The sequence below is a fragment of the Mus pahari genome, chromosome X, assembly GCF_900095145.1.
Source record: "Mus pahari chromosome X, PAHARI_EIJ_v1.1, whole genome shotgun sequence".
Classification (NCBI taxonomy): domain Eukaryota; kingdom Metazoa; phylum Chordata; class Mammalia; order Rodentia; family Muridae; genus Mus; species Mus pahari.
In genome coordinates, this window is record NC_034613.1 from 117673848 (window position 1) to 117690176 (window position 16329).

Here is a 16329-nt window from a genome sequence, read left to right on the forward strand (position 1 = left end):
AGAGAGAGAGAGAGAGAGAGAGAGAGAGAGAGAGAGAGACAGAGACAGAGACAGAGACAGAGACAGAGACAGAGAGACAGAGACAGAGAGACAGAGAGAGAGACAGAGAGACAGAGAGACAGAGAGACAGAGATCTATGGATGTAACAAATATTTATAATGGAGTTCGGCAATATGAGTTTAGATAAAACAATAGTATGTTCTTCCTTAGGGTCTATGGCTTTGTTATTTATGTGTTATGATCAGGCCTCAAATCTAATTAAGAAATTGTTTGGTTACTCCGGTAAACAACTATAACATTATTGCACAGTGGGTATATATTGCCTTGACTATCAGTATTATCTTATGCAGGGTCTGATGCCAAGTAAGACCATTGATGTCTTTTTTCCCACAGAAGCATGCATAGCAATGTACAAAAGTATAAAAGTTAGTAAATACAGGAACAGATTCCTAGCAAGTTCAAAATTATTTCTCTATGTCCTGTAAATAAAGTACCCACACGTGTTATTATTTTTGAGATAGTATTTTTCCCTGAACCTGGAGTTAACTAATTCAGCATAATACCTGTCCAGCAAGCCCCAAGGGCCAACCTTCCTATGGACACATTTCCCAGCCCTAGGATTATAGATGTATGCTTCTGTCCTTTGTGTTTACTGGTTTGCCATTTGTTAGGGAGATGAACTTGGGTCTTTATGCTTGGGTAACAAGTACTTAACTTAACAAACCATTACCATAGCCACTCTATTAAAAATTCCAATAATATATTCTAGCTGTAATTTTTTGAAGGTAGTAGTTTTCATCACCCGGATTAATCTTTAAAACCTTTTTCTGATGTTTACCTTTTCATATAGCTTACATTAAAGTTCTAGTCCTTGGTCACTGTATTGGTTAATTTTTATTGTCTATTTGATGCATCCTAGAGCCCCATAGGCAAAAGAAATCTTAATTAACCAATTGCGATTGTGCAAATCTAATTGACCTGTGGCCATCTGGTCTGTGATTTGCTTGACTAATATGGGAGGGCTCAGCTCACTGTGAGTGTCTGGGCCTAGGCAGATAGCCTGAAATGTATAAGAACATTAGCTGAGTATGAGCCATGGAGAAGGCAGAGAGGAGGTCCTGCCTCTAGATTTCTGCCTTGAGTTTCTTCCCTGACTTCCCTCAATGATCTACTGTGATTTGAAAGTTAAGTTAAATAAATGAGTTCTGTGTCCAAAAGCTGTTTTGATCATCACAGCAGCAACAACAACAACAAAACATTAGAACACATTCTACTGACTAAATTTTCAATGGATAAATAGATTTGTCCAAATTTATCAGTTTTTGAAAATTTTTGGTGGTGATTTTACCCAAAATAAACCATTAAAAATAAATTCAACTTCACATGACTCTTAGTATGTCTATATTTTATCATTAAAATGAAGTACTTCTCAGGCTATCTGAACTGCATCCTAGAATGCCCTCACCTCTAACCTCTATCAGTCATAAAACCAGTCTCTTTAGTGTCTAGCTTTCACACATTCTACAAATAGTCACCAGTATCTTTGCCTGGAAAACAATATCTTTTTCCTTTGGCCTAGCCACTGTGTCAAGTCTATTTTTAAAGCTAATTTACGTTGTGTGCTTTGAAATTCTATAGTCATCACAATTGGGACAGGGATACTTCTTGACCCCATCCATCCTGTAATTTTTCAATTGTGGAGATTTTACCTTCTCCTTTAAATTTTAGAATTGAATGTATCGGGTTTGAGCCTTAGAATGTTTCTCTTTCTCTGATACTAAGTCTTCAGCCCAGAGCTAGGTACTTATTCAGCGTTGAAAAAGCATCATTGATGGATTTTCATATATCAGTTTTTGGTAGGAAAGTTTGACTACTCTGCAGACTGAATTACAGACATAAACACCAACCTCCTGCTTAATTCCAAAAAAGCAAATCACCTCTAGATTTTTAAGAGCTGATAATTAAGACACCTCATATATATTAATAGAATGAAGAAGGATCGTTTTTCAATCCTCTCTCCAAATTCTTTCTGCAGCTTGTGGAGATCTGTTTTTGGAAACTGCATTAGAGATGAGGAGGGAAACGTTCTGTGGCATGGAACAGGATCAGCTTTCTGCCCCGTGCCTGGCAGAGACTGTGACTGCCTTCCATGTGATACTTTAAATCAAATGAAATTTGTGGCGCCTCTGAGGCTTCTGCAACTACTAGAGCTTCTTCCACAACGGTTTTTACATGATGCTAACACAGTGGGATTTACCAAGGGAAGGGAGAAAACAAGGAGAACAGACGTCAATGTAAACTGTAAACATCATAAATTCCCAATTGTATGCTGAGAGAGGCGGTTAAATGAGGAATTCTAGCTTCAGGCTGTCAGTAAAGCAATTAATATAAAGACAAATAGTAGCATGTGATCTTAAAGATATATACTACAAAAGATCATAAAGGCTCTCTTGGATTATATGCACACATTATCAAGTCTTGGATAACGGAGGGAAACAGAAACAGGGTTAAGTTTTAAAATGTATAGAACTTACTTTAGGCTTCATATCAGTACAAGGGACTCCCAGATTCTAGCAGCTCTCTTTTGCTGACTTAACTTAAAGCCTTTCCATCTCCAGAAGAAGAACTAGGAAAAAGTGTAAACCAAACTAACATTAAATGCTAATAAAAATGTAATTAAAATGTTTTGAGATGAGCCAAAATCTGAAAAAAATCTATCCTCGTTTAAGTAAATATTTGTAGTTGATAACGTTTTTTTAAAATGTGATAGTGGTCGTTTTATTTTTCAAATCACTTCTTTGAACTCATTTTATTATCCCAGCTTCATTGTCAGTAGAGCATGTATTCTTTCCAGTTTAAAGATGAGTTAAAGTGCAGCGCCAGTTGGGAAATGACTTTGTAAGTTCCCAGCTTGACTTTGTACTAGTCAATCAGAGGAGCCTTTTCTGTATTAATGATTATATATCCATAAAGAAGATAAAAATTCCTTTTGTCACCCCCTAATTTTCCATATACAGTATTTTATGGTTACCAATATGTGCCTATATTTAACTAGATACCCCAGAACTTAACAGCCACTTTCTACCATTTTCATTTGCTCTTTTTGATCAAAAGCATGAGGAAGCAGAAATGTCTTTAATGAGGAAATAGCTAGATAATGTTAAGACTCTTACTCTTTGAAGATACAGGAACCAATGCTAGCAATGCAGCTCTTCTGTTTCTGACCACCCTGAACCCTTGCAATTTGCTCCAGAAAGAAAACAGTGAGACTAGGAGAAAATATCACTGAGAACAAGGTTTCTTCCATGAATAGAAGTAGAAGAAGAAGGCGGGAGCAAGCTTTAGAGGTATCTGGTCCATGGGGTGGACAGGCAGGCAGGTTTTGGACAGGGCCAAGTACTATATTAGGTAACAAGCAAGGGGGAAAATGGAATGTTTTCTTGTATTTGGAGATCAAAAGTCACTAAGTACTGTTTATTTTCATGAAGTACCTTCTTTTTATTGTACATATGTTCACCTTGTGTTTTTTGCTTGCTTGTTTGATTGTTTATCTAGTTGGTTGCTTTTGTTGTTGTTATTGCCTTTGTTTGGTAGTTTTCAAGATAGGGTTTCTCTGTGTAGCCTTGGCTGTCCTAGTACTCACTTTGTAAACCAGGCTGGCCTCAAACTCACAAATATCCACTTGCCTCTGCCTCCCAAGTGCTGGGATGAAAGACATGTACCACTACTCCCAGGTTTATGCTTGCCGTTTTTAATTAGTTAATTAATTTTATTTATTTATTTATTTTATGTACATTTAGCATTTGTCCTACATGTATGACTGTATAAGTGTCAGATACTCTGGAACTGGAGTTACAGATAGTTGTAAGCTAATATTTGGTTGCTGGGAATTGAACCTGGGTGCTCTAGAAGAACAAACAATGCTCTTAACTGCTAAGCCATCTCTCCAGTGCCTACACTCATCATTTTTAATATTCCCTTCTTTAATCCCTTTATAAAGCCTAGCTTCTAACATAAAACCTATGCTCCTACAATTTTTTTTTCATCATGTCATTGGGTAAAAATCCAACTAGTATTCATAAACTCAATTTAGAACATTAAAACTAATGTTGCCTTGTTTTGACACAAATCATATATACTCTGTTTATCAATGCCCAGTGACATGTTGTTGATTTTTTTTTTTTTGAGGAGTAAATTCCCCATGTCTGAAATTTACTTCCTTTTCTGTTCCTTACCTTTTTCTTACTGGAGGTGATATACTCACATGCCTCTGACCTGTATCCAATAGAGTCCAGAGGCCTGAGTGCTGGTTTAGCATCTTGCAGAAGTTGAATGACTGCTTTCTGCCTCTTTCAAACCAACACAACCAAGTCTATTGTCTTTCTTTCAGGCTCCTCAAAGAGCATCTTGGAGAAAAAGAAGTGGAGTTGACACTTATCTTTGACTCAGTGGTAGAAGCTGACTTGGCTAATTATACCTGCCATGTGGAGAACAGAAATGGACGGAAACATGCCAGTGTTCTACTGCGGAAAAAGGGTATTCTTTTTAATAAATAAAACTATGCTTTTACTAACTATCAATAGCCACTAAATATGTTTTCTGAACACATTTTGTCATTTAATAAAAATTTCCTTTATTGTCCTTTTTTATTATTATTTGAATGGTTTATTACTTTTATTTTTTACAGTTCAGCCATTACCCCCTTTCTAGTTCCTGCTCCCAGAGTTCCTCATCCCATTCCTCCTCCCCCTTCTCTCCAAGAGGATGTTGTCCCCCACCAGTGCCAGGCCTCTCCATTCCCTGGGGCCTCAAGTCTCTCGGGAATTAGGAACGTCTTCTCTGACTGAGGCCAGACCAGGCAGTCCTCTGCTGTATATGTGTCAGGGGCCTCGGACCAGCTACTGTATGCTGCCTGGTAGGTGGCTCAGTGTCTGAGGGATCTCAGGGGTTCAGGATAGTTGAGACTGCTGGTCCTCCTATGGGGTTACCCTCTTCCTCAGCTTCTTCCAGCCTTTCCCTATTTCAACCACAGGTGTCACCAACTTCCATCCAGTAGATGGTTGTAATTATCTACATCTGTCTCAGTCAGCTTCTTGTTGAACCTCTCAGAGGACAGCCATACTAGGCTTCTGTCTGTAAGCTCAACATAGCATCAGTAACAGTGTCAGGCCTTGGAGCCTCCCCTTAAGATGGATACCAAGTTGGGCTTTCCCTCAGTCTCGTCTCCATTTTTGTCAAAGCAGTTTTTTTTTTAATTTAAATTATTTTATTTATTTACATTCCAGTTGTTTCCCCCTCGTTCCCCCCCAATGATTTTTCATCCCATTCTTCCTCCCTCTTGCTTCCAAGAGGGTGCTCTCTCCCCAACCCACTTCCCTGAGGCCCCAAGGCTGTTAGGATTAAGCACATAATCACCTACTGAGTGAAGACCAAGTAGACCTCTGCTACATATGGTGCCAGGGGCCTAGGACCAGGCCATGTTTGCTCCTGGCTGGTGGCTCAGTCTCTGGGAGCTCCCTGGGGTCTGAGTTAGTTGAAACTGCTGGTCTTCCAATGGGGTCACTCTTCCCTTCAGCTTCTTCAGTCCTTCCCTAACTCTTCCATAGGGGTCCCCTACTTCAGACCAATGATTTGGTGTAAGTATCTGCTTGTAGGGGATCTCAGAGGACAGCTTTGCCTGGCTCCAGTCTATAACCACATCATAGCATAGTCGTATCAGGCCTTGGTGTCCCCATAAGATGAATCCCAAGTTGGGCTGGTCATTGGACCTCCTTTCCTCCATTCTCTTCTCTACTTTTGTCCCTGCAGTTCTTTTAAACAGGAACAATTCTGGGTCAGGAATTATGACTGTGGGCTAGTAACCACATCCCTCCACTTGAGGCCTTGTCTATCTACTGGAGGTGGACTCTTTGTGTTCCCTTTCTCCAATGTTGGGCATTTTGGCTAAGGTCACCCCAAAGTTCTCCCACCACAACGAGCCCTGGGCACACTAACATGTATGAAAAGCAAGATAAGGACCTAAAATCTCATCTCATGAAGATGATAGAGGCCTTTAAGGAGGACATAAAGAACTCACTTGAAGAAATACAGGAAATGAAGCAGGTGAAGGAATTGAACAAAACAATCTAAGAGCTAAAAATGGAAATAGAAACAATAAAGAAAACTGTTGTCTTTTTAAGGAGAAATATTTTGCTTGCTGAGCATACTAGCAAAAACAAAAAGCCTATGACTAATAGCATAAGGAAATGAGTAAATGAAATGGAGTCTGGTTATACATTATGTCACTTGACATAAAATATGCCATGTTTGTAATTCAAAGTGATACATAAAATTTGGATATACTAACATTCAATATTTTCTCTGTATTTCACTTCATTATATGTTATATTGCTTAGTTGAAATGATAGACATTATGTTAACAGATTTAAAACAAAGTTACTTTTTAAATTCCAAAATAAAATGTAACATAAATTATCAATAATGCCATATAAGAACATCTATCATAAATAGTCTAAGTTATATTTTGTCACATGATGTGGTACTAAAAGACCTTAAATGACCTAAAAGATCTAAAATGCATACATTGTAAGTTCTTTGGCATTTCTTGAAAAGGCCCTCTTACTAGTTTGTTCTACAATGTGTAGAACTGTATACAATGGGGGAAAAAAAGAAAAGAAAAAAGAAAAAGAAACAAAATTTACACATAAAGAGGCTAAAACTAGACAGTGTCAGAAAATCATCTGAAAAGGCTTTAGCAGAAGTCTCCATTACTACAAAAAGGCTAAATAGTTTGTGTGTTTACCTGGGAAAGGTTTTGTAAATGTAGCAGAACACATGTTCTTAATCAGGCCACTTGTTGCCTAGGCTATAGAACAATAGAACAGATTAAATCAGCAAAATCACTACTTGCACCTACTGGCCAAGATGGAATTTCCATTTTCTTGCCAGCCCCAAAACTTGAGCCTGACCAGAATCTCCAGAAGAAGCAAGGAAGCGTGATTTTTTTCTGAGACGACTGGTTGTATCTCAGCAGCAGCATTTCTCACATGACTGGACTCGATGCTATCTTAAAGGAATATTAATGCATAGAGGGGGTCTAATATGGAAGGAGAAGTCAGTGTAGCCAGGTTTAGGCATTGTGGTTCAGCCACCTGGTGAAATATATCTGACATGCCTAATGAGTGTTTCTGAACACTAGTCTCTTCATATATACAAAAAGAGTAACAAGATCTACCTCGTAAAACTAACAGTTTAAGTAAAAAACACTAGATATAAAATGTATCCCACCTAAAACGTGTATTGTATTAATTGAATATTGAGGAATTTTTCATCTGTTCCTACATTAGCACAGGCTTTGTACCCTAGTTCACATGGCTTGTGGCAAAAGTTGCTTTGTCCCTGTCTGTACTTTTGGTTCAGAGATTCATCAAATCAGAGTTTGCTGCTATACTTCTGCGTCTTTAAGCAACTTAGACAGTGTTTTGCTGCCAATAGGCATGTGGATAACATCCTGGTTGAATAAAGGACTGAAACCCTCTTTTATTATTGAGGACCCATGTGTGGAAAACATATGCTAGGTATTGAGAAACAAACAAATAAAATAGACATCCCAAACCTCTGAGGTAGTAACAATGCAAAGAAATAGAAATATTTAAGAAAAGTTACACAAAAGACAGACAGACATTTTTCTTATTTGCTTTTGCTATTGCTTTTTTCAATTTGGAAATTTCTTTGGGGAAAAACCATGAAGGAAGGTTTGTAATAATCCAACCACTGGGAGCAGATATAATCTGAGTTTTAAAATAAATCGATTCTCTTTAAAAGTAAAAGCAACAACTGGCAGTTCTTAAAATTCTAGAAACCTGAAGCTGAACATGAAGATACACTGTAAAAGTCTACTGACTTCTGTATCATCCACAAATAATTTTGACTAAAATTAATATTAACTGGCAACATTAATTCTCGTTTGTCTTATACTTAAATAAATGTTGTGATTCACTTTTTTCTCCAGCTTCTCATTTCAACCTCTGAATTCTCAGTCTCCGTCTCATAGCTTTTCATTTACTTATTATCACCTCACACAAAGTCCAGAGTTATATATCTGTCTATTTAATAATAGATAAAACCTTATATATCCCATAGGTTCATCAAGCTTCTCCTGCCCCAAACAGTATACCTCATTACATCTCCCTATACCCATGAACCCATGATCCTCTGGTCTTCATCATCATCATCATCATCATCATCATCATCATCATCATCATTCTAGTTTTTTGGACCAAAATATTCAAAGCCATCCTTAGGTTCTAGCTTTCTCTACTCATGTCACAACTAAGCCTCATGGTTCAACTTTCAAAGTCTAGCAGAGCTTTAACCACTTCCTCAGCTTCACTGCTGCCAGATGAGTTGGAGCTCTCAGCTCAGACAAACTGAATGAAACCCAAACTTTTGCTATTGCCCAATCTGTTCTTATTGCTGAACTCAGTTTTTAGTACAGTCTATTTCGAATGCCATGCTCACTAGCCTCCTTTCCGTTTCTCATGCTCAACAAGGATTGTCCTTTCTTAGATCTGTCTCCATTTTTTATTTCTTCTGCCTGGAACATTTTTCTCCCTCTATTCCCATAGTTGCCTCCAATCACACAGTCCTCTTCTTATGTAACCTACTCAGTGGGCATTCCCTGGACACCTCATATAAAGTATAATTCACTATCTTTTTTTTGTGCCTTCTAAGTTTCAGTTTCTTTCAAGTGTATGCATTAATTAGTATAGGTTATTACACTGGACATTTGTTTCTTTCATTCTTCCTGCCAAAGAATGTTCCTTCCATAAGTGTAGGGATTTTTCTTGCATTAGTGACAGCTGTATCCATAGTACATAAAGCATAATAAATACTCAAAAGTGTTCCTTGCATAGAAACTATCATCATATATGACTAGCCCGATGCAGTGGGAGAAAAGATAAAAGAGATTCATAAAACAAAATTTTATCCTGTGATGTTGTCTTGACTGTATGCCTTCAGTTTCTGTTTAACATCATTTTTTCCTTTTTAAAGATCTTAACTCTCAGGCTCAGAGGTGAAAAAGCCAAAGGTCTCAAATGCCAAGCATACATAAAAAATAAGAGGGTTGACTATTAGAAGAAAAGTGAAACAGGATCTAGACAAAATATACTTTACTTAAAGGACAACCTACCAATCTGTTCTAGAAGATTTTGACCCAGGGTATGAACACTTCAAAGTTTTCAAATGAAGCTGAGAGTTAAGATGATTTCTTTTAAATTTATAAACATTAATATTCATTTTTATTGGCACATTTTTATTTTAATAAAATTATATTTGACACATGATATATCAGTTTGCATTCTTCTAGGCAGAAATTAAATTTTTTTGCCGTGCTTTGCTGAAGAACAAGGTTAATTTGGTCTTCAAACTCTCAAAACTGCAAGGGGCAAAAGTACTTGGGAAACTTTTGTAATTTTTAAAAACCCTATCAAGCTTCTCTTGTGTTAAGATACACACACATTAATATATATAATATATTAACCTTGAATTTAAAGGTATTAGATTTTATCAAAATAGAGCCTGACCTCGCAGGCTGTGATAATTCCACCTAGAATGCACACATAAGCTTGTTTTATGGAACAATGACTTCTTAATGAGCTGTAAGTCAAATATTTGAAATCCCCTAAGTGATCATTATGGAGAAAAAATTTGTGACGAATCATTTCATGAACTCTAAAGGGCTTTTATACATTAAAAATTCACCTCTAACATATCCAGTCATCATGGACAGAAATTACACAAATATTATACCCTTTAACTATATAGCTCCTAATGTAGCTATATTTTGTTTTCTCTGAAGAGCTTTAGAGAGAAAGTATAACTGACTATACAGTAGTAAGAAATCCATCTAATATTTCCCTCTTGGTGAACCAAGATCATGAACTTAACCTTAAAGCATTCTGGTAATTAGGGCTACCTCTCTGTACTCCCTTCCACACAAAAATGTAAGTATGACTCAAAATCTAAACCTCACTCTCTGCCTCTGCCTCTGCCTCTGCCTCTGCCTCTGCCTCTGCCTCTGCCTCTGCCTCTGCCTCTGCCTCTGCCTCTGCCTCTGACTCTGACTCTGACTCTGACTCTGACTCTGACTCTCTGCCTCTGCCTCCACTCCATTCCCTCTTCCTCCACCCCCTCTCATTCACCCTCTACACAGCACTTTATTCTACTCCACCTGGATTTTTACAACAATAAAATAAGCTGTTTTAGTATAAGAAGCTGTATTGGTCTGTAATTTATAAAGAACACAAATATGTTTTCTCATACTTCTGGAGGCCAGAATATCCAGGATCTAAGTCTCCATAGACCTTTATGAGTCATGTTTCACCAATGTTCTGCTCAGAGCTATTTAGGTTAATTTATTTTTTTAAAAATGATCCTTTCCCTGGAGTACTCATCTTTTTTCTGAACTGTCACCAGACTCTCCCACAAGGTTCTTTGCATTGGCAATGTACATCAAATCTCCTTGAGCCTCTACCCACTCTTCACTCATTTTCAAAGCCATTTTTCCATTTGTAGATATTTGTTATAGCATCACCCTAGTCAGCAGTAATGTATGTCTTAATCTATAACGAAATAGCTTTAACCAAGCAGCACATAAAAAAAGGCACAGATTTGACACTTAGAGTAGTAGAGATCAGTGCGCTAGACTATTCCCTGTCTAGCAAGAAGCATTCCTCATAGCTGTTAAATTCTATGTGGTCTCACATAAGAAAACAAGTAAAAAGATTCTTTCCAGCCTCTAAGAGGGTGCTTGTCCCCAAAACCTAATACCATTGATCAAACTTGATACTGTTTTAACACACAGTGTTTTGTCTAATGTTGGGAATCAAAGTTGGGATTTTAAAAAGACTTGGGACTCTCAACAAACATGACTTTTGAGAGGATGCCAACATTCTGGTCCCTGAAAAAAAATCCCTTAACCCATTCACTAATGTTTGTTAGAGAAGCAAGCTCAAACATTCACACACACACACACACACACACACACACACACACACACACACACAGAGGACCACACCCTGTTCCCTTGTCTCTTGTCTTCACTTGCTATTTTTCCCATACAATAATATCTGACCTTTGTGTTCACACTGAAGAAACAGATGGGCTCAAACTAAGAAGATATGAAAGAACTGTACATATATCCTGAATATCCATAAAAAGTTATAACTACTCAAAAGTCTCCTCCCTGGCTACAGTTATCCTGAGGAAGTATTTACAAGACACGGACCAAAATAAATGACTCCAGGTTTCTCAGTCAGGAAATGTCTTGAAGTACAGATCCTGCTGTGATAGAAAATGGCAAATGCAAACAGAAGACAAAAGAAAGCCAGATGTCATTTGGCTGGTGGCAGTTTACCCTCTGATTATAGGATGGATGTTTCTCTTTTGATAAGACTGCCTTAGCTGAATCAAAGAATACTTGTTGGGTCTCAGAGTCAAGGTTCACAGTTTTCAACTTAAACAGCCACCATTATGTAATATTTTTCAGAGGCATTTTTATAAAATGGACCCCCCCCCAAAACCACAAAGGTTCTTTTCACACCCCGATGCTCTTCCATATATTTACTGCTGACATGGATGCCTGCTACTTGCAAGCACAAATTGTTCATGCTGCTGACGTTTCCCAGCTCCCTAACAGCAACTGTACTCTGTAAATAACATAGACCTTGTTGGGAAAGTTTCCATTCAGTGACTTTGAAAACATTTGAGAGCTGTTCTGGCCAGAGAGGAAATGGAAGAGAAGGAGAAACGAGGAGGGAGAAGAAGGAGGAGAGAGGAAGGACAAGAGGGAAGAAGATGAAGAACAAAAGAGAGACATGCAAACATTTACAGATTAAGTTGAACATTTGTTAAGGTTAAAAAAAAATAAAGGAACAAAGTGGGGGAGGGGGGAGTCAGTCAATCAATGAGGTAAATTGAAAGACAGTTGATTTTCAGAGTAACAAAGAAACATTTATTGTTTCCAACCCAGCAGTGGCCATTTACAGTGTATTGTTAATGGAACCTGGGTAGGAAACAAGTGAAGATTGCCTTTTGTTTTCCAGTATAAATTTGTTATGGAAGCTTGCTTTATCCCTAGAGTAAGGTAGGGCGTAGTTCCTAGGACACCAGTTTATGAGACAAGAGGCATACTTAAATGTGTGGTAGGATTTATGGTTTTGCCTAAAATGTAGGGCCTTCATTTCAAATTGAGTTCCTCTTGTAGCCGGTAGGCAGAGATACTCACTTCCCATACCTACTCACTCAGTCCCCTTGGACTGTCCATTATGGGCAGTTTCTCCTTCACAACAACTCCCTTCTCTTCCCCTTTCCACCGTGCCTCGTTTTGCTTTAACACGAGAAGGGTTGCTTTTATTTCCATTTCCACTCTGTGAGTTATTTAATCAGTTGCATTGTGTCCAAGTCGACTTCCTTGGGAAAACTTCGTTCTTTCATTCGCTAGAAAACTTAATATTTTCCTTCACATGTGGAACCCCTCCTTCTATGACTACAGCACTTTTCAGTGTCCTCTTCAAAGCAGCCTGTGAGATCTCCCCAGCCTACCTCATTGTCACTATGAACTGCAATCTGTCTTCGTTCTTTGGAGCCAAATAATGGGAACCAAATCCTCTACAAGTCACAGGATCCAAGGAAATGCCACCAACATTTCCATGGAAGAGCATGTAGATGCCTTCCCATTATCACTTCTGCATAGAGTAGATAATGCTGAGGTGGAACAAAAAGAGTCTTGAATTTGAAATTAGGAGACCACAGTTCTTAACTTATTTGAGAAAATTTTACATAGATATCTTTAGAAAACTGATGTAAATTTTGAGTCTCAAATTCGACATGTATAGATTTCGTTAAAAATTCTTGCGTACAAGAATATTTACAAAGTAAATAACAGGTTGAGCATATATATTCTATAATATAATCATATATTTTATAAATTATAACATGCTACATGGATTTTATTACATTAACCATGACTTATGATTCTTAAGCAATGGTCTTACATAAAGAAAAGGAACATTACCAAAGAACAGTTGTCTGTGTTTCTCAAGAGTTATAACCAACTCAGAAAATTTGAAAAGGCCTTCCCAGGGAAGCTGACTGATGTCAACCACAGTCAGAAGCAACTAATATGCAATATAAAATGTCATTTCCCTTGCCAGTGTCTAGTTACATGGTAAGCTGAATTAGTAGTAATAGAGTATTTGCTTGATAATTACAGAATTAGATTAAATAGAGACCACCTAATCTTATAGGCAATTTCATTTAATTATGATGAGACCAGTGGATGTTCTTATCCCTCAACAGAAAATATTTCTCTTTACTAAGCTCTCTCAGATTTAGCATTTCTCCTTTGGAACATGCTGAACTCAAAATCTAAAATACCCTTTGAGTTCTAATTTTTATAATTTCCATGATACTATCCATTTATTTTTATGATCACTCTAGATTTGTTAATATCACTAATTAAGCTACAGATAATCCACTGTTCTCTGGGCCTGGGAGACATTATTGTCTCATTCCATTATGTGCTGATTTAATTATCCCAACTCTCAGAGTTCCAGGAATGCCTCAGTGGAAAAACTCAAGTACAGCGTACTTTGGTGTTGGCCAAAGAGGCTAAGTGACTAACCTAGGTTTCTCGTGCACTTTTTGTTCCACTGGGTATATTATATCACAAATATATTATAGTAATTTATTCAAATAAGTATGGGGAATGGATGAGTTAATTTCCCCCACATAATGTGTATTAGATTATTTTCTGCTGAGGTTAAGTGGAACAGTTAAATCTTGCAAGCTCATTAGATTTTATTTGATTCTGAAAGTAATTTTATAATGTTATTCTATAGTAGAAGAATAGAACCTGTGACCTGAGAAATACAGAAGATAATCTCACTAAACCAACAAGATATTTTAACAGAAGCAACAAAACATTATCCATGAATCCAAAATAAAGGAGTTTTAAAAGTTCCCTAATATAAAATAATAATAATGTATGATATATTAATAATATATAATATTTATAATTTATGAAACAAAGAATTTCTAATAAATGTCATATATTTATTGTATAATAGATAATAATAATATTGAATAATCATGAAATAATTTAAAAATATATGTGAAAATGCAATATCTTCTAAATTAATTGGGATCTTATTATTTCTTTTATGATATGCTTACTACTTATAATGTTAAATTGCTCAAAGTTTCAGAATATAGTTAATTTTATTAAAATATGACTCATGCTAACATAGCAAGAGGAAAATGCACAAGATATTCTGAAAAGAAAACCAGAATTGTTAGTATATCTCCTACATAGAGACTTGAGGAGAAATTCAAAGCGTTACTGATTTAATTACCTCTTCTTGTTTGTTGTGTTTACTTCAGATTTAATATACAAAATTGAGCTTGCAGGGGGCTTAGGAGCAATCTTCTTGCTACTTATACTGCTACTGGTTGTCTACAAATGCTACAACATAGAGCTGATGCTTTTCTACCGACAGCGTTTTGGAGGTGATGAAACTACTGATGGTAAGCCATCTCCTTTTCCCAAACTCACTTAATAGACAAAATTGGTGGGTGACCATGTAAAAGTCAATTTCTATTATTAAGATACAGAAACTAAAATATTTAGGGTTAAAGGATTTTGACATGTACAACTTCATCTCAAACAACCTAGAGAAAGAGTATTTATGAAGAAAAACATGAATATGCAACTGTGGATAAAGGATATAATGCGTTATTTTATCTTATTCATATAATCCTCCTATGTTGGATGTTATTTCTAAATAAAAATCTTAACAAGATGTTTCTTGATCTAGAGACAAGCAATCACAGTGAAAATCCTATCCCACAAGAATAAATTTACATGTTATCTTTGTCTAGAAAATTAAAACTTAGAGGTCATTTTTACCAATTGCTATCATAAAGAAAGCAAACAAACACTCAAAAAATGTTTTTAAAGTATTCACATGTTCCTTTAACAGCTCAACAAAGTACATGAACCAACATATTTTAAATATTTTTCATGTTATTCTGAAGTTGACTCGAAAGATACAAATTTAGAGTGCGTCAGAGTTTGAATATGTGGCAACCCCCCACTAACTTATATGTATGAATACTCAGTACCTGGCTTGTAGTGTTGTTTTAGGAGGTTGTAAGAACCAAAGGAGGTATGACCTAGCTGGAGGAAGTTCATTGCTAGTGAAAGAACTTATCTAGGCATCAATTCCCATCTGTGATCCCTGCTTCCTTGTCCCCCAAAAAGGTAAACGATCTATTTCCCAAGCCATGAATTGCACCATACTATCTCCATCATAAAACTAAGGCAACATACATTTTCACCTGTGACTTTTCTCAGGTATTATATCATAGCAATGGGAAAGGTATCTAAAATTGTACCTTATAAATTTGGTATATTTGCTTTGCATGACTTTTAGAAATCATATAGATCAAGTATCAATAGGTTATTTTACTAAGCCCTACTCTTTGAACATTTAGAAATGCTTTAATATTTTCAAAAGAAAAATTGATATTTTTTCTGGATTTATATTATATTTTTTATTATTTCAATTTTTTCTTTTTTTCTCTCTCTTATTTTTCCAGAGCTGAGGACTGAATCCAGGGCCTTGTGCTTGCTAGGCAAGTGCTCTACCACTGAGCTAAATCCCCAACCCCTCAAACATTTTTTAAAAATAATTATATTTGACCATATTCTTCCCTTCCCTTCAAGTCAAACTGCTATATTTTTCAATCAGCACCCATAAGAAATCATGTTATATCATTATATATGTTTTCACTACCCAACTACTATAAATCTTGGAAACATGTAGGTAGAATGCCATATGTAAGTCATTTTTTAAACAAAGCACACTTTTCAGTTGCCTTTAAAGTTGGGCTTAAAGATGTTTAGTTTACTGAAATACTGAAGAATAAGCTTTTACTTACATTTTTAACAAAGTCTTTATCTTGAGGAAGATTTAATTAATGTGATGAAAGAACTTTTGAGAAATCTGATTTTGACATTTTTGTTACTATTACATAAATACCAGGATGAGTGAATCTTAATTGACTATTATTTCGCAGTAAATTTGCCAATGCTTCTTGATAAATTCACTTTGAAGTTGAGCATTTACTCAAGAATTATAGCAAAATGTTCAAGGAAATACAGACAAATATATAATATCTTCAAAGAAAAAAATAAGGCTTGCTCTGATCACGGTTGTATACATGAAAATGTAATCACTTATAGTCTGTTCCCATGTACAAAAA

General features: G+C 36.4%; 1 protein-coding gene across 1 annotated transcript in view; it reads left to right on the forward strand.

Annotated features, from left to right (window-relative positions):
- Positions 1-16329, forward strand: part of Il1rapl2 (interleukin 1 receptor accessory protein like 2) — a 1246644-nt gene that overhangs the window by 1212579 nt on the left and 17736 nt on the right. The window contains exons 8-9 of the mRNA XM_021187858.2: positions 4391-4536; positions 14446-14589. Of these exons, the coding sequence (XP_021043517.1) occupies positions 4391-4536; positions 14446-14589 (290 nt within the window). The remainder of the gene's footprint in view (positions 1-4390; positions 4537-14445; positions 14590-16329) is intronic.